At 41.0% G+C, this 19,172-nt stretch overlaps 2 protein-coding genes across 2 annotated transcripts in view; both read left to right on the top strand.

Moving 5' to 3' along the window:
• Positions 1 to 57: 57 nt before the first annotated feature.
• Positions 58 to 3,397, top strand: serpinf2b (serpin peptidase inhibitor, clade F (alpha-2 antiplasmin, pigment epithelium derived factor), member 2b). Its single transcript, XM_034700410.1, has 9 exons — positions 58 to 974; positions 1,061 to 1,129; positions 1,238 to 1,312; positions 1,401 to 1,674; positions 1,817 to 1,957; positions 2,096 to 2,284; positions 2,368 to 2,510; positions 2,611 to 2,815; positions 2,938 to 3,397. Exons 2-9 carry the CDS (start codon positions 1,076 to 1,078, stop codon positions 3,288 to 3,290), a joined length of 1,434 nt encoding a protein of 477 aa, XP_034556301.1. The 5' UTR covers positions 58 to 974; positions 1,061 to 1,075; the 3' UTR covers positions 3,291 to 3,397.
• Positions 3,398 to 4,553: 1,156 nt separating this feature from the next.
• Positions 4,554 to 19,172, top strand: part of rpa1 (replication protein A1) — a 43,799-nt gene continuing 29,180 nt past the window's right edge. The window contains exons 1-11 of the mRNA XM_034700881.1: positions 4,554 to 4,819; positions 5,134 to 5,181; positions 6,888 to 6,966; positions 7,355 to 7,463; positions 7,573 to 7,661; positions 7,797 to 7,871; positions 10,120 to 10,246; positions 12,038 to 12,140; positions 12,227 to 12,295; positions 12,610 to 12,802; positions 16,836 to 16,972. Coding sequence (XP_034556772.1) covers positions 4,790 to 4,819; positions 5,134 to 5,181; positions 6,888 to 6,966; positions 7,355 to 7,463; positions 7,573 to 7,661; positions 7,797 to 7,871; positions 10,120 to 10,246; positions 12,038 to 12,140; positions 12,227 to 12,295; positions 12,610 to 12,802; positions 16,836 to 16,972 — 1,059 coding nt within the window. The 5' untranslated portion in view covers positions 4,554 to 4,789. The remainder of the gene's footprint in view (positions 4,820 to 5,133; positions 5,182 to 6,887; positions 6,967 to 7,354; positions 7,464 to 7,572; positions 7,662 to 7,796; positions 7,872 to 10,119; positions 10,247 to 12,037; positions 12,141 to 12,226; positions 12,296 to 12,609; positions 12,803 to 16,835; positions 16,973 to 19,172) is intronic.

Here is a 19,172-nt window from a genome sequence, read left to right as displayed (position 1 = left end):
GCTGTAAAGTGTGGCAGTCTGTTCTGTGAAGCTGGAAGCCAATGCTTTCTGGGAAATGTGGGCTTGTGTTCTCTGATATCAATTGTGTAACTGCAGTCAGCAGCTTGTTTGTCCACAGAGCTGAATCATTAATTAATCAGTCATCTGTCCTGTCAAGAATGCAGTTGTGTCACAAGTCTAGCACCTGCCCATCGAAGTGCACAGCAGCTAACGTCTCTGTCTACAATATTTAAACCTTGATGAGTGTCAGTAGCTCCATTTACAAACAAATAGTGGCTTAAAGAGGCCCCAATCAATGTAAGTTGATATTTAACTGTTTGCTGAGCAGATGCCAATCTTTTACTCCCAGGAATTCTGCCATCCACAGTCACTTAGTCGCTCCTTTTTTGGACAAGGCAGCACGTTTTTTCTAATTTAATTTGAAGGTAAGATCAAGCTTATTATTATGAACTTTTGCTGAAGAGCTGCTTATTTGAATTATTTGAAAACTTAGTAGAAAACGGTAACTACGACTTAGTTATTGGTGGATTTGTCGTGTTTGTGTTTGTTCGACACTAGGTAGTATGGCTCTTTAGCAGTCTATTTGTTTTTTGCATGTTTTTACATTTAAACATTTTGTTGATTTGAATACATCATTTTGACTCTACAGCACACCTACTGTGTATTTGACTGTTTTTACCAACACAAACATATCTTCTGTCCATCAAAAAGCATCAGCTGTAATAACTTTCCTTTAAACAACAAATATGCAATATGAGAAGATGGCTTTAGATAACTTGTATATCAATTAAAAACACATAACATGCACTTTGGCGACTCATATCTTGATGCACTTTTTAAAGAATCTTTAACGCTGCTGTCATGTTTTAGGCAATTTTCCAGATGATCTAAGTTCCTCTAAAAGAGTGGGCGACTAAGTGGAGTGACAAAGATTTAAACCTGCATAAACTATATCAAGAAACTACATAAAAAAGGTAAGAATGTCATGATTGAAGAGGCTTCAGCATGTGAACTGTGTGTTTTAAAACGGGCAAATTATTCGGTTATCCGTCTTTTACAGCTGCAGTGTAAGAACATGGACTTTCGTCTGACACTCCTGTTGATCGGTCTTTGCAGCCGAGGAGTCACTGTAAATCACAGTACTTTTAAATCCCTTCTAAGAGATTGCTTGGCCATTTTTATCCTTGTAGATGCATAATGCTTGTGTTTTTATTTCTTTACTATCTCTGATCAACAGAATGGTGAGGTCGCAGACAATGAGTCAATTCCTCTGGTGCCTCTCATTCCTCTGATGCCCAGTCGCCCCATAGAGGTCAGAGACAAAAGAGACTTTTTTCCTCTTGTGATCATGTTAATTCACAGTTTAAAATGTGATGCCCTTGTTCTATTCCTGCCTTTAGCAGGTAGAAAATGAAACTACAGCACAACCAGAAATTGCATCCCCAACAGAAGAACCTTTCTCTGCAACTTCGCCCAACGGGGGCTCATCAGCGGAGGAAGATGATGAAGGTTGTCCGTCCATCAGCCGAAGATCACAGTCTAGGGAGGCCATCGCTGCTGCCATTCAGAAATTAGGAGTGCAGCTGCTGCAGAACCTGGAGACAACACCAGAGCAGCCAAATGTCATTATATCTCCTTTTAGCATAGCATTAGCACTCTCCCAACTGGCTTTAGGTATGAATCTCCTTCATTGACACATTATTTTTCTGTAGATATTTAATCACATTTGAAGGATTGTGTCAAAATCCTGCATCTTTATAGCTGTCCAGAGACTGACAAGGTTCTTTACCGATTATTCCCCCCTTCTTCCTTACAGGTGCAGTAAATGAGACACATGAGATGCTGATGCATCACCTTCATGGAAACACTCTCACCTGTTACCACGAGTCTCTGCATCATATCTTATCTCATCTCAGAAATAACCTGCAAATTGCCACCCGGATCTTCCTGCGTCAAGGTTTCTACCCAGAAGAACTTTGGGATAAACTTTTGTTTTAGCTTTACACAACATTTGTTTACTTTTAATTCTTGATTTAATAGGTTTTGTGAGACAATTTGAGCCTGAGAGAGTGTGTCTGTTTATCTTGAATTTTAGGTTTCGAGCCAAAGCAACAGTTTGCCAATGAATCCCAGCGGTTATATGACTCAGAGCCTGCAGTCTTGGAGAGCCTGGAGCAGATAAACACTTGGGTAGAAGAAGCAACGAATGGAAGGATGACTGACTTCTTGTCTGCTTTACCACCCAATCTGCTGGTCATGCTCATTAATGCTGTCCATTTCAAAGGTGAAATGAAAAAATGTTCTTTTAATTAGCGTCTGTTTTTAAGGTATCATGTTGGCTGAGCCCCCATCCTTTTTCTCCATCAGGCGAGTGGAGAGCCCGATTTGATCCCCGTTTTACCTCCAGAGGTGTTTTCTACCTTGACGACAAGAGCATGGTTGATGTTGAAGTGATGGAAGATGCCAAACATCCCCTGAGTTTATTTATTGATAATGAACTGGATGCTCAGGTATTTAAAGATTCTTTACATAGATTATATTTGAATACAATCCCAGTACCCAAAATACAGTCAACATTATGAAACTTAAACATGTCTGTTTCTTGTGCAGGTTGCAAGCTTCCCATTCCAAAAGTCCATGAGCCTCCTGGTGGTCATGCCCATGACTGGCCAGGTGAACATGTCTTCTCTTACTGCAAAGCTGAATGTCTCTGACCTGTATAACCGCCTACCAAAGCAGAGAGCCGTCCAGGTTAAAGTCCCCAAATTCAAACTGGAGTATGGCCAAGAGCTACAGGATGTTTTTACCAAATTGGGTAAGACCTCATTATGTTCTGTTTTAATCACTATGGTAGATATTTACAGTATACATACAAATTCTTCTCAATCTTTTGTACAAAATAATATGATTGACCCTGTTCTCTTCACTCTGTGTCAGGCCTCGGAGAAATGTTTTCCAGTCCAAACTTGGCTGACATGGCAGACGGCCCCCTGCTGGTGTCCAGTGTGATGCATAAGTCCAGCATGGAGATAAATGAAGAGGGTGCAGAGGCTGCTGCTGCAACTACTGTTGTGATCTCAAGAGCGTCCAACCCTGTTTTCCACCTCACCCAACCCTTCTTTTTTGCACTTATTGATGAAAAGACTCAAGTGCCGATCTTCATGGGTGTCATCAACAACCCGAATCCTGGAGCCCCCATCTTGGAGAGAGGAGATCCCGGAAACAAAGATAAAGTGGGATTCCCGATTGATAAGAGTCAAGTTGGCACATTTGGAGGCCCACCTAAGTAGGGACTATTAACTGCTCTGCTGTACCAGAGAAAACCCAGACCAAGACCTCTTTGATTGTACAGAAGAAATGTACAGTATCACTGGAACAAAAATTTGAAAAACCCAAATGCTTCATGTGTGTTTATTTCCCTGCAGAATAAGCACCCTGATGATGCAAATATGTCATGTGGAAACAAGTATTTCATTAGAAAAATAACGCTTCTGCTGCATTGGATTAGATGTCCTTTTCATGCAACACTTCAAATTATAATTACAGATAAAAAAATAAATACATTCATACCCACAGTAAACTCTAATAATTTTACAGTTCATTTATCTCACTTTCAAGTCATCTAATGGGGTAATAAATGGATTTGAATCACACCATGTCTTGGTTAAGAGTTTTGTTGTCTCTGTTGGTCACATTGTGAATGTAATCTGAATGGTGCATTAAAGTCACTGGGAAAAGAGAAAACTCATGGGATTTTTGTAGGGACTGTTGGCAAAGGATAAAAAAAGAAAAAAAGAGTGGCCTGTTTTGCTCAAACAAAAGCTACTTGTTGTTATAGCTGATAGTGTTTATTTCCTTAAGAAGTTACTATCTGGATGATCATGTTTCAGAAGCCATACTTGCTTTGCCCAAACCAGGGGTTCCCAAACTTTTCTGCCAGCGACCCCCAAAATGTAGGTGCCTAAGTATTGTGACCCCCGCTATCCCATGAAGTGATTAAATGTAACTTCACAGTATATTTTGCTGGTCTGCAGAAAATTAGACATCTATGCACATGTGGCTTTGTGTCCTGTGCTGTTGTGAATTAACTGCTGTTACTGATGCTTTTGTTGATAAACTGTTAATTGACCCTGACTCTAACCCTAACTTTAGGAGCCATCTAGCAACAAAGAAAGGCAGAAAACTAATGAAATAATGTATTTGTACGGTTTTAATTTCAAATTGAATTACATAAAAAATATATGTTTTCAGTAATGGACAATACACAAAGTTTTACATTACTAATAAGCAAAAAACATCTCAGGACCCCCAATCGGTGTCTGGCGACCCCCCAGGGGGTCCCGACCCCCACTTTGAGAACCCCTGCACTATAAAATAATTCCAAAAGTAGCGACTTGTCAATTTAAAGGTCAATTGAGACTATTTGTTCCCTTTTGTTTTGGTCGAGTCTGACTACTCTAATTTCCGTGCAGGTTTGAACGCGTCGCAGTCAGCGCCTGACGTCACAGTATGTTTGGCGCTGACTCCCCAGCAGCTGGTCTCAGGTCAGTTTTATGATTTCTTCAGTCATGTAAACCCCACGGTGCTCACTGCCTTCAAACTGAATCTGAATCTGTGAACGGAACCGGAAATGGACGAGGCACAGACAGCGTTTGGCGCGCTTGTCCAAGTTGTTGGCGCCACAGACACAATTCACCAGCTACTGTCAGTGAAAGAAGCACAGAGTCGGTTGTCTTACTGAGACTTTAAGTACATTTACTTTTTGACGCTAAATCACCCATTAACCAATATGACGAAGCTTTCAGAGGGAGCCATTGAGGTAAGAGTAACATTTGCATTTGAACTGATACGCGAAAAAATAACTTTGAAAACGACAAACTGCTTAATTGAAAGATTGTATGGGGTAGCTATTGTTCAGTTTAAGAGGCTATATGTCATTTGTTTGTTCTGTTAACACGAACATTTGTCCCAGCTAGCTTAATTTCAGAGTAGCATTTTTTAACGTTTGCATTGTTTTAATTTTAAAGTTGGCTCTCTTACTATCATCAATATATTGAACACGAAACTTTTGAAAGAAATGTTTAAAACTATTTTATACAGTCTATGGTTTAAAAGTAAGATGTTTGTTTTCAGGCTCTAACAAATGGCACCGGTGAGAACGACCTGATGCTTCAGTTGTTGGTGAGTTACACAGAAATATACATGGCAGTCTTTTTACGTCACTGCACGTCGTCTACAACATTATATAATTCACTCATTTATAAGCTACCTTATAATATAAACTCAATATACACCAATCCTCTTCTTCTCATGCATATTTGGTTGCAGTTGCATCTATTTGAATTAGACTTTGGGAGATATAAGATAAGATAAGAGATTCCTTTACTCGTCCCACAACGGGGAAACTCAAGTGTTACAGTAACAGAGTAGACAAAGTGCAAAAGAAATATATGAAGCAAACAAGAGCCTATAAATTACAATTATTAAAAAGTTGTTAGCAATTAAAATTAAAATCAAAATTAAATTGGTAAAAGATAAGCATATCTTAAAATCGCACCCATATATATATATATATATATATTGATTATAGAGTCTGACCACTGCAGGTAGAAAAGACCTGCGGCATCTCTCCGTGAGACACCGCGGGTGAAGAAGTCTGTCACTGAACAAGCTACTTACTGTTGTTATGGTCTCCTGGAGGGGGGTGACGTGCGACCACCTCCACAGGGCCCAGTGGGCAGCCCAGGACAGAGCTGGCCCCCTTCACCAGTCTGTTCAGCTTCTTCCTGTCAGCAGCAGAGATGCTGGTTCCCCAGCAGACCACTCCAAAGAAGATGGCTGATGCCACCACAGAGTCAAAGAAGGACTTCAGAAGAGCCCCCTCCACATCAAAAGACCTGAGTCTCCTGAGCAGAAACAGTCTGCTTTGTCCCTTCTTGTACAGTGCATTTGAGTGTTCTGACCACTCCAGTTTATTGTTCAGGTGAACACCCAGGTACTTGTAAGATTTCACAATCTCAATGTCCGTTCCCTGGATGTTCACTGGAACTGTGCATCAAAATAAGGCAGAATACTCCTCAGGCTGCAAAATCTACTGATACTAAATAGAATATTATAACTGTCGGCTCATGATGATGCATAATACTTCAATGATGAGCAGTGAGCAGCAAACATTAAACAAACTTAAAGCTCCTGTGACAAATGTATTTTAACACGTTATGAAACAGACTAGAAGTAACACTGATTTATTTATTTATTGCACATATAAAAGAACAAAACAAAACATTGCTGTTCAATAACATGAGCCAAGATATAACAGGTAAATTCAAAAATAAAACTAACCACTAACATGTTATGTGCAGGAGGAGCCAAAAAAACAGGCTTGTTGAGTGGCCCTCCAAAGAAAACTATCAACACAAAGACAAAGTATCAATCTAGAACAGAATATCTACATACAAAATAAAAAATGATTAATAAGAGGGAGTAATATTTAAAACAATGATGACAAGAAAAGAAGGGGAAATTAACAAAACAGAACAGAATATTTATTTATAAGTTAGGAAAGTAGGGAGAGTATGTGTTTGTAAATATATAGTTAAGATTCACATTGAGTGACATGTTTTGGTGCTAAAAGAAAGCCGGATGATGCTTAGATGTTTATATTATGTCAGAGAAACTCTACTTACATATGCATGAGACAGGGACAGCAAAGAGGTACTGCTGTGTCAACAGGAGGCGCCAAAATCTACAAACCGAAAACTCTTCACTTGAGCTTGAACACATTTTCAATACATACCACTCACCTAAACCAAATGAAATCGGACTGTAATAAGAAGCAGAATCAGTGAAAAACTATTAAATAACTTAATGAATATTTCATCTTTCAGAACATTCGCAAGCTTGAGGGAGGAAGCGGGCATACTCGCTGGAGGGTGATGATGAGCGATGGACGGCACACTATGTCCTGTGAGTTAGAGTCCTTTGTTGTTTTTGAGATATATATAAAACGGTTTTAATACAGTCTAATTCTTTTGAAGTTTCTTGACTATAGATGTACCTCTCTAAGCTTTTATTCTACCTCTGTTAACACTAAGGCACTGACAACACGGATAATATAAAATGAGTCATGTTGGTTTGTTTATGAATAAGTGGTTGTCAGTATAAAGTTGGTAAACCAATCTTCTAAATGTGACAGTCCTTAAAAGATACAAACAATGTTCAGGTTTTAATAAGCTCTTATGATAGCTGGAATAATATGATAGTGTCTGATGTTTTAGTAGACACTGAATGCATCATCGACACAAGGTTGAAGTCTTATCTGTTGAACTGCTCCTGTCTCACTTCCCCCCTGCAGCCTTCATGCTGTCAACACAGCTGAACTTCATGGCTGAGGAGAACCGACTGGTCCCAAACTGCATCTGCCTTCTGAAGAAGCATGTGACCAACATACTGAAGGACGGACGGTATGTATTTTCTGTTGTTTCTCGTCAGTGCCGAGATGTTTGACCATTCTCTGGTCATGCAAACATGTACAGCCTCTATCCTGTTACTTATGGGGACGTCTTTTTGCAGGCGTGTAGTCATCATTCTGGAAATCGATGTCATCAAGCCCGCGGAAGCTGTTGGAGGAAGAATCGGAGACCCTACTCCATTCACTGAGGGTGAGGCCTTAAAGCACATTTCATGAATACTGAAGAAGAATCTAATAAGTGTGTTTGTAAAGTGAGTTTTCACAAGTCATGCACAGTGGGTAATTGTGCAACTGAACGCTCACACTTCTATCACCTTCCTTCCAGGCGCGGCTAAAGGCCCGCAGACGGCGTCGAACCCTGAACCTCGCGCACCTCTACAGCAACAGAACCAGAATGAAGGTATGCAGGGTTTGTTGCAAGCTTTGAACAGAAATGAAAATGATTACAAGTGCAGGGTTCCCACTCGCCCTGGAAAACCTGGAAAACAGTTGACCAGTTTTCCAGTACTGGAAAACACTTGGGAAACGGGAGAAAGAGTAAAATGTCCTGGAAAATCCCATAATGTCCTTGAAAATTATTCCAACATGACTGCGTGTGAACTAACACGGTTAAAAAAAACACAACCCCATACATTGAAAGCTGAGTGCACGCTGTGCTGGAACAGACAGCGACACAGACCTGTCCGACTGAGCGTCTTTTTTCACGTCTTTTCTCCCTCACTTGGTCATAATCATGCATTCACAGAAAACGGGGGTATATTGTTTATGTTTTATTGTAAATTAACCTTGTGGAGTGCTCTTTTGATTCAAAGAGTCTTATATTTAAGTTAAAGAGTGAGCAGCGTAGTCGAGCAGAGAGCTCAGGGGTCTGTGCCTCACAACTTCACCTGCAGGTTGAGAGCTCAGTTACCGTACTGTAGCTAGTAGGAGTGCAAACTCCCGATAGTGAAAACAAACAGAACAATAAGAGTGACACAGCTGCACAGAAACTGCATGTTGTTGACATCACTGATCACAGTAGACATCGCCACGCAGGAAGACAGTTCAAAAAAATTTGAATCTCTGAGAGGGCTTCAGATACACAGTACGTCTTGTATACCGTTGCGACTTTTCCAGAGTTTACTGTAACTCAAATAAACATTTTTATTTGAGTGTGACATTTGCTTTGTTTTATATTGACCACTTTGAATATCCATGATAAAGCAGGTATATTTTGAGTTTGAGTTGAGAAACATTTGTGGCCATTTTTGTCATTCAGTTCTGTTTAGGTCAATTTATGCACTGATCCTCTGATCATCATCATTATTTATTTCAGTAAGGCAGCTTCCAGATTCCTTTGCTGGCGCTTTCGTTTTTTACTTAGCTAATTTTATATATTTTTTTGAGAAAAGAGAAAGCTGAGATGAGAGTTGCCCATCATTATTACTTGGTTATTTAGGAACTGAATTTAGACTGTCATACCAGCTTGATCATCACTAAAAATGTCCTGGAAATGTCCTGGAAAATGATCTCTGGAAAAGAGTGGGAACCCTGCAAGTGGTCAGAACTCACATTTGTGTAAAAAATACAAACAGCTCATGACTCTCCACTAGGTGGCAGCATTTCTCCACTTCTCTCTCTGATCCCTGACCCACAGCTTACAGGACACAAGTTGTTTTGACAGCCCTGGTGGAAGAAATATTTGCTTTTGCAGCCCAGGAGGCCTCTCAGAAGAGTCGTCTCCACATGCCAATTTTCACTGTTTCTAGAAATGAAACCGTGAACCTGTGCTGATGGATGACGGTGTCTGCCTGTGCACGTCAAACATAGCATGTGTCTATTTTGGGATGCTCGGTAGAACACAAACGTATACAGAAGCAGCCTTCTCAGAGAGTGAAAGTCAACCCTCATGAAGAGGCGTCTTGAATTCTGAAAGTGGCAGCTGTCCTTATCAGGTGTACGTGGTGAATCATAGCAAAGCAAATAACCTGAACCAGGAGAGATGTGCAATCCAGCTGTCAGAGGGGTTTTGCCGTCTTGTGTGTGTCATAGCAGGTATTCATCCGCTTAATCTTCCGTGCGGGGAATTGAGGTGGTGGCGAGCAGCGTCCTCATCAGCACAGTCATTGTTCATTTCTCTGTGTGTGCTGCTTGATCTGGGGGCTTAATTACCAGAAGTGCAGTGGTTGGCAAAGTGGGAGGACTAAAGTGGACACTTTGAACTCTAATCCTCCACGTGAGTCGCACACAAATCAAAAGTGCAGCGCTTGTTCAAACGGAAAATCTCAAAGTCAGGCAGCAGCGCTCTCCTGGGGAGGAGCAGCTCCAGTTTGTTATAGCATTTCACACTCTGCCCCGATTCTGTGAAATGTGAATCATCCTTCTCGCAGAAATGCTGGATCACACATCTCCCACTACTGAAGTTGACAGGATTCTTGTTTCCTGTTTCAGTCGTTCCTCTATTTTGACTCGGTGGTAAATTTCCTTTAAGTCATTAGGTTTCTTCTTTGATGAAACTTCCCTCATGAAGTGAGATAATTACAGTGATCAAGCAGTTGCAATCCACAGAAATTGGATTTTTGTAATTTGCCTCTGATGAATAATGTATGTGCCTCTCTCTTGACTTCTCTCCATCACTGCTCTTCATGGATCATTAATTTCTCTTTTAGCTCCTCAGACAGTGCAACGAGCTTTCAACAAAGACTTTGGGAAGAAGGGCCCATCTGCCATGCCCAGTACTCCAGGGGGCAGCTCCAAGGTTGTGCCCATCGCCAGTCTCAACCCCTACCAATCCAAGTGAGTGCTTATCCCAGTCAGTGGGTAATGATAGGTGCGATGAAATTCTGGACATAAAACATCACTGTGAACATTTATATAAAATAATGAAAACATTTATTTTAAGTCAGGAAAAAAAATCCTCAAGATTAAAAAGCAGAAATATACAACAAAAGGTATCAAGCGCCGGAAAACAGTTTGAAGTATGCTTTAGTGCAAGTTGGAGCTAGACAGTAAATTTTAAACACAATATTTGTAAAGCTTTCCTTTGTCACTCAAAAACAGTCTGAGAAGTGCAGCACTATTTTGGGGGGCTTTTTGCCTTTATTGGTTATGACATCCAAAGAGAGGCAGAAACCCTGTGGAGTAGGAAATAGGGGATGATGAGCAGCTAATGGTCGTGGCCGAGAGTAGTACCAATGACATCTGCAACGAGGACTCCAGCCTTTGTATATGTATCAAGCGGAAACCTTCGTCCCTGAGAACTAAAGCCAATCCGGAAGTTTTAAAAACTGCAGTTCCTCGAGTGTCCGCTTGAGGCTGGCTCTGGAAGTTCTAGAAACCACATACACACCAATTTAAAAGAGGCGATCTTTACAGCAGAAATAAACATGTTTACAGCCTGGTACAAAAGACGAGTGTAGTCTGAATAGCTAATTTCCTGATCAGCACACACTGTACGTGGGTGAATTTTTTCATAAAATGGCAATTATGAAGATATTAAGATTACAAGTTTTCCATAGTGAGAGGCAAAGCTGACTTGATTGACAGCGGGAACACTGTAGCTGTTGGCTAGGAGGCTCAGAGCCCGCCTCTTTACCTCACACTGACTTCACAGACGTTAGGTTGAGTTCAGCATTTCCAATAAGGCACCAGCCGACAATCGGCTTCAAAACAACGCTTCAGAAACAGATGAGTGACATCACGGATACTACATCCATTTATTCTACAGTCTTTGGTATGTATAGGTTGAATGTATTGGACTCAATGCTATTGGTTTAACAAGGAGAGCTACTTTTGCATCTGGGCACCAGTTCGGCCTGGTGGTTAAGTTGTGGTCCCTATGCACAGAGGCTACGGTACTCAAGTGATCGGCCTGGGTTTGATTCTAACCTGCAACCCCTATCCTGCATGTCTCTGCCTCTCCTGGTTTCCTGCTCCATTCACTGCTCTGTCCTCTGAATAAAAGCATACAAAGTCTGAAAAGAATAATGAATAAAAAAACAAACATTTTTATTTAAAGTTATAAGGGTTTGTCCCAACTGAAGACCTCATCAGTTAAAAAAGATTTGTCTTTAAGAAACAGCATTTATTATTCTCTGCAGCACCATTCCAAACTCCTACACCATCATACATGTGCCCTCAGTCTTACAAATAAAACAGAGCTCTAGTTAACTCTTGAAATGTTTTAATGCCAGCTGAGCTTCACAACCTCTCCAGCTAACATGAAGTGCTTCATGTGATCAGACAAAAGGGAAGTCTATGTACTCATAAGGGACTTGCTCATCTGCCAGACACACACGATTTACTGCACCATTACAACCCTGTTCTTTCCAGAGGTGCCAGTTCACCATCTCTGCTCTCCTCCCTTAGGAGGTGTTAGAATCTCTCTGGAAGGTCTTTTGCTGAGGAGGGAATAAATGTTGCATGTTTTCATTGACTGAGGAGGCAGAATACGAAGCACTGAAGAAAGAAATGGATAGATGATTAAATAATAAAAAAATAGTGACCACTTACATTTTCAATTCAAGAGGTTTTTGTAGAATAAAAGTGAGCTGATGGAGTAACTTCACTTTTGCTTTTGTCCGGTAGGTGGACAGTTCGCGCCCGTGTGACCAACAAGAGCAGCATCCGCACGTGGAGCAACTCTCGTGGTGACGGCAAACTTTTCTCCATGGAGGTGGTGGATGAGAGTGTGAGTGAAATAAACTAAAAGACACGTCAAGTTTACACCCTGCACTATCCCTCACCTACTTCTAATTTTGTCTTATCTTCTTCCAGGGAGAGATCCGTCTGACCGGCTTTAACCAGGAGGTGGACAAGTTCTTCTCCCTCATTGAGGTTGGCAAGGTGAGATGTCCCCCCCCCCAGATAATGATTCATTGTGTCCAGCTATGAACCAAACTGTCTCTCACCGCACTGTCAAAAAACGAATTTGGCCGTGGACCGTTCTTCCAACAGCTGCCAGGACTTTGTGAGTTAAAACCACAGAGGCTGTGAAAGAGTCACCTGGCTACACGGTGCCCATACAATAAGCAGCTTATGATCCCCTGCCAGCCTTTTGTTGATCCCCTCCGGACCGTCTGAAGTTGTATCTGGTTTGCACCATTCAGTCAGGTGATCTCTGATTAACTGTTGGTTCATCCATCTGTACGACCCCCCAGGTCTACTACATCTCCAAGTGCTCCCTGAAGATCGCCAACAAGCAGTACACGTCCGTGAAGAACGACTACGAGATGACGCTCAACGGAGAGTCCACCATCATCCCCTGTGAGGACAGCACTGATGTTCCCATGGTGCAGTGCGACTTCGTGTCCATCGGGGACCTGGAGAGCAGAGAGAAAGACGCCATTATTGGTAAGGAGTGGAAGAAATGACCTGTACGGGGATTTCTGAAGCACACCTGTGTCATTCAATCTCTTTCTTCTTTATTTATTTAACCAGGTAAGAGACTCATTGAGATTTAAAACCTCTTTTTCAAGAGTGACCTGGCCAAGAAGGCAGCACAAAATAGGTTACAACACACAAGCACACAAAACAACACAAATAGAATACGGTCACAGTTTCACATGGTTACATGATTACACAGTGCAATCACAAGATCCAAAGGAGCATGTTTCCTTAATAAGTCACTTGAATTCCCCCAGAATTACAAGATGTGTCAGTTTCAAGTCCTTCTGCGCATCATTCCAGGTAAACGGGGCTGAAAATTTAAAAGCCCTTTTGCCCGGTTCAGTTCTGACTCTTGGGACCTGCAACTGTATGATGTCCTGAGAGTGCAGGCCATATCGGCTGAGGTTTCTACACATGTGTACACACGAACATCTGTAGACAACTCAGTTGTTTTTCTTTATGACCCCAAACTGGATTTCACCAGGAGATCATAAACATGTGAATGTGTAACTATAGATAAAAAAGACACTCTCAAACTTCATATCTGTCCCTCAGATTCCATCTGCTCACACTTTGCATTGCTCCACTCAAATCTTGTCTTTATTAGAAAGTTAGTCTCCCACCGGTCCAAGTATTGATTCGATTCAGTTGCAGACTTTTAACACATTTTTCACCTGTGTTTCTAAAAGGTTTTAAAGGAGCATTACAAAGAATTAGTCGCAACTTTCAGCTGAACATACTTCAGACACAATCGTTGAACACAGTGACTGAATGACACCTTTACAGGCAGTCTATGCAAGGCGTGGAATATCCCTGGTCTGCAATGTTAACAGGTGCAAAACCTCTGTGGAGGTTTAAAGCACTGGTTTTATTCATCCCTTTGTCGCAGAAGTCGGCTAAAAGTATAATTTATTAAGCCTTAGTAAAGTTCCCTTTTATTTGAAGCCTCTTTTATTCCTCCCATCCTTCTCCACCTCCTAAACAACCTCTTATCTCACACTAAAATAGTGCACAAGCAGCTACTTAGATCACAACATCACTTTAGTCCACTTTAAAGCTCAGACACAGACTGTGTACACCCTTAAGGGCTCACTTTGTTTCCACACTGCATTGTTCTAGTGAGGTGATCTATCTACTAGGAGCTCTTTTTTCTGTTTGAATAGAGGCAACTTCGGCCAACACATTTTATGAGACATTAGGTTTGATGTTGTCTCATAGTATTCTGTGCCCGGACAAATGTACAGAGGAGAGCAGAGTTGTGTAACACGGCGTATAAAAGAGCAATAACACCGTTTCTCAGAAGGGAATGTACCATGAGCCAAACCACTGCTACTGGTGTCTTCTCTAATTCCTCATGTGTAACTGCACATCTGTGAGGACTAAACAAACCATAATTCTCTTCAGCGCAGCCAAAAACAAAAACCAACCAACCGACACTCGGAGCCGTGCTCCTACTGCAGCGTTCCCAAGCACCCAATCATGAGCTATCACACAGGGAGGGTAGAATTTGTAGCGGAACATATAGCAGGATATGCTGGGAGGCTGAGGTAATTACTGCATATGAGAAGAGAGATAAAAGTGGTGTTAATAACCCTGATGACAGTAATAGCCCGGAGTGCAGATTGACTTTGGGCCTTATGGAAGAGCCGATGAGAAAATGAGAACTTGCTGTCACAGGTAAGATGAAGTCATAGTAAGGAGCCTGCTCTAATTCTTTTAATGAAGACTGCAGCTCGGACTGCTCTTTGACTCATTTGTCTCCCGGCATCAAACGTTTAGTTCAGCGTTGTTAAACCCCTTCCCTCAGTAGGGGTCTGTGTTTACGGGTGAGTGATGGTGGCGCCACTTTTTGCACCTTTACAGATAATTAATGGCATCGCTTTTATGCTTGACTGTATAAGTCAACAAAGAAAGGCTTGATGAAGTGCAGTTATGAAAAGAAATTAAAGCCTGTTTATGGATTTCTTCTGAATTATGGATGTAAGTGCTGGGAACACAGGCCAGTGAACTCACACCTGATTAGAAATGAATGAATCGCTTATTTCCCAGGAGCCAATTTGTGCTAGAGACTGAGGGACCTGGATTGACCTGTGGGCATTAACACCTCAATCAATATTTATGATATGGATATGTGGAAGCAATTTGTTTGTCTTGACAATTACGCCATAAATAGCCATGGCCCTCACAGAAATGTCATAAGCATTGTTTAATAGAATCTGAACTACAAAATACAACTTAATGTAAAAAAAGATAAAACAACTCAGGGGTCAAAATTAAGTTTTTTTTTTTACTTGAGAGCACTTAAAAGAATAGGAGCACCAGCAAAAATGTTATTCAATTAATTAATATTTTTATATAATTTTATTTTATTGAGTGTGCAAGAGTCTAAATACATCAGTACATTCTGTGATCCAAATAATTAGTCATCTTAATTCCAAAATAAATAAATTCAACAAACAAGCTTTAGTAGCACAGTTACATTAAATTGATCTCACAGGTTGTTTGTATCCCTTACACCCACGCTGACATGTTTACACTTGTCCACCATACACCTTCACCGACATATAGACTCACACCAACACACACATAACTCTTGCTTATTCAATTAATTTAAATCAATCTTTATTTATATAAAAGCCCCAAATCACAACAAATGTTATCTCAAGACTCTTTACAAACAGAGCAGGTCTAGTCTTTAGTCTGTTCTATTATTAAGAAAGACCCAACATCAAGACAGGATAAGATCCAGTCCCATCTTACAGACAAGACTCAGTCTGATCTCATCTTAATCCACCATGAGCAGGAACTTTACCCTGGAACTAGGGACTTTAACTCTGAACTGCATGCATTTCGACCGGAGGAATCAGGGTCTAAATTTAGTTCAGGGGTAGATAATCTCCCCCCTGCAAAGCCCCTGCTTGGGGGGTAGTACTTTTCAAAGGTCCTGGGACTTTCAGTTGAATGTTACGGTGTTTGTGGAGTTTACACAGTTGTTGAAACACAGAGGGACTGTGGCGTCACTGGCCTGATTTGCACAAGCCACCCGGGACTTCAGCCCACGGTCGAAACGCAGACAACAATGGGGGCACAGGAACCTTTTAATTCCGGGGAAAGTAGTTCTGTAGGCTAAAAGACCCGGAACTCTTGGTTGAAATGCACCTTCACAGCGGCAAGGAGAAACCTCCAGCAGAACCAGACTCATGTTAGACAGCCATCTGCTGAGAGAGAGACAGAGAGAGACAGAGAGAGACAGAGAGAGACAGAGAGAGACAGAGAGAGACAGAGAGAGACAGACAGACAGACAGATGGAGCTCAGGGGCTCCCAGTAAAAATCTATGTACTGAGATGCTTGTGTATAGTTTCAAATGCAATGTTACCCACAAACTTTACAATGAACACGTGCATTGTGGAATTTTCTTAGCGTAGCCATTCAAAGTCTTTAAGCCACTCCCTCCAAGCACTGTGAGCCTTTCTTGCCTCTGGTGCATCCACATTCACCACATCTCCATCGCCAACTTCAGGAGTTACTTTTACAGCCTGCAAAGGAAAACCCAAGGCTTCATCTTCTCTCTTTAAGATCATCTGATTGGAGTTAGCTCTCTGTTGCGTGATAATGAAGCGCAGCAAGGTAGCAATTGAAGGCAAATATTAACCAACTACTCTAAAATCAGTGTGAAAGTTAAGAATGTCAAGCTGACATTTGATTGGTTGTGTAAGTGTTGGGTAGAGCAGAAGGGTGGTTGATTAGTCGTTCTTGATTGGTGTCACAACACTGCGCCTCTTAGCAGGTCTCACTAATCAGCCACTGGTCGCTGTATTAGCAAATGTTTAAAAGAAAAATGGGAAAAAAAGGTCACACCACACCACAACGATTATTCACACTCACACAAATGCTCCTAAATAATCTTTGGTGTGCACATGTGACTCAAATGATCCCAGCTTCGAGCCCTGCGAGTGAATCCACTTGGTGCTAATGTGTTACACTTTCCTCTTCCAGATGTGATTGGAGTGTGTAAGAGCGTGGATGAAGTGACCCGCCTCACCACCAAGTCCAACAAAGAGGTCTCCAAGAGGACAGTGGATCTGATGGACATGTCCGGGAAGGTGGTGACGGTCACGCTGTGGGGAGAGACGGTGAGTTTAAACGTTAGATAGAGATTAAATAAAAGGTGTGAAGCTTTTTAAATGTGGTGTAAAAATTAACCCTAGCATTATAAAACTAAGGTACGCCTGTTCTGACTATTAACCTTTCTTCTCAGAGCACTTGTCTCTTTAAATGTTAACCATCATACGACTGAAATTATCTGAGCTCCAAGACCTTTCTCTTTTTACTTTAAATGAACGTTCAGTAAAGGGGGCACATTGACCTGCAACAAATGCTCCCATTGAGAAGATTGTGTGCACTTTTGAGATCGACTGACAGAAAGGTGTTTAATTAAACACATCAGCTGAACCTCTCTTTAGGCGGCGTGAGAATCAAATGCATCAGAGTCTAATCCAAGTGGATGTGTTAGAAATCTTGGGGCTGAATTCCCTGTCATGAGTTGATGAAGTGACTGTCCTCCTGCAGTTGATTTTTACCTGTGGCGCGGAGGGACTGTGCTGAGTTTGCCACCATTTCTTTTCCTCCTGACAAGCAGCACAGTGCAGCATGTTTGTTTGTTCGACAGATACCTCCTCTCTGGAGGGGCCGCCGAGGTACACAAGATGTAGAGTTTATAAAGAACAATGGGAATGCCAAAAAGCAAGTGTTGGAGATATTTCCTCCCATATCTAAAGGCTGTACTGTTGCCATCTCTTCTTTATTACTGTCGTCTCTCAGGTTACTACTGTAATATAAAGTAGAGAACAACACAACTGAGGAGCAGGAAATCATAAGACACATTTTCAAGGCAATGACAGTAAGTCTGGGTTTGGATTGTCAAAAAGTGTGATCATAGTTGATGTCAGGGTGGTGTAAAGAATAGTGATGTCTTGTCTGTCATTAGCTTGCGTAATTGGGACACTACTTTTGGTTCAGACCAAAATATGTTAGTAAAATTTTTTCTTAGATAGGATTTGGTACAGACATTTTATGCAGCCTAGGCTTTGACTTTCCCTTTCTTTTTTTTCTCCTCACTCCAAACGTGCCCGGTCGTAACCTGTGGTCCCCAGCCAAGCCTCTGCTCGCCATCCGACAGTCAAGGCTGAGGACCAGAGGTGACCGGGCTTTTCCTGTCAGACCTCCCACCCTTTGGGGGAGCTCTGACGGGAGAGATCAGATTGGCAACTTCTTTATCCTCCTGTAAATCTCTTTTCAAACCACATTTTATTGATGTGCATTCATAAGAGATGCCACTTGATCATATTTAAGTCCAGATGTTTTTTTTGGGTTTTTTTTCAGGCAATATCACTGTCAGGATTTTATAATTTTATATTTCATATCTCTGATCTTTTGATCGTTTTTATCTTTTATCTTTGGTTGCTTTTATTCTTCCAATGTTGTTTTATTTCTTTTTATTTGTTGGCGGTCATACACACTTTTTATCTTCCTTCATATTTCTGTCACTTCTTCTTGCTCTTACCTCTCCATTTTTTTTTTTTACTTTTAGACATTGTCTTCCTCACATTTCTTTCTTAGTTATAAAGCCCTTTGAAACCCTGTTTTGAAAAATGCTATATAAAGAAATATTTATTATTATTATTGTTATTATTATTATTATTATCTTACTAGTGTTATTGTTATTGCTATTATTATTGTTGTTGTTATTATGTCCTTTTAATTGTAATTGTTGTTATAATTATTATTTTAATTCCACTATGAGGTGGAAATGTGTGAATTCAACACATTCTGCATGGATTGCTGTGAAGCTTACTACAGATACTTGCATTTAGCAACTGTAATAACTGTTGAGTCATCTATTTTAACTCTCTTTGTTTCTCAATAATGAATCAATCAATCTTTATTTGCATAGCGCCAAATCACAGCAACGCTTTTACAAACACAGCAGGTCTAGACCATACTCTGTTAAATTCTTAACAGAGACCCAACATTAATACAGGATAAGACTCAGTCTTATCTCATCTCAATCCACCATGAGCATTGCACCTTATAGTATTTAGCTAGTTACAGTGGCAAGGACAAACTTCCTTTTAACAGGCAGAAACCTTGAGCAGAACCACACTCATGTTAGACAGCCTTCTGCCTCGACTGAATACTGAAGAACTGACTCATCAGCCTTTGTTGTGACACTGTGCTCAGTGCTAATTAGCAAATGGACATGCTAAAACATGGTAAACATATAGTATCTGGTAATAATCAGTGTGAAAGCATTATAACTGCAAGCGTTTCAGA

Source organism: Notolabrus celidotus, chromosome 14, assembly GCF_009762535.1.
Source record: "Notolabrus celidotus isolate fNotCel1 chromosome 14, fNotCel1.pri, whole genome shotgun sequence".
NCBI classification, from domain to species: Eukaryota; Metazoa; Chordata; class Actinopteri; order Labriformes; family Labridae; genus Notolabrus; species Notolabrus celidotus.
Note: the sequence above shows the minus strand (reverse complement) of the source record. Positions and strands in the feature narration are given on the sequence as shown.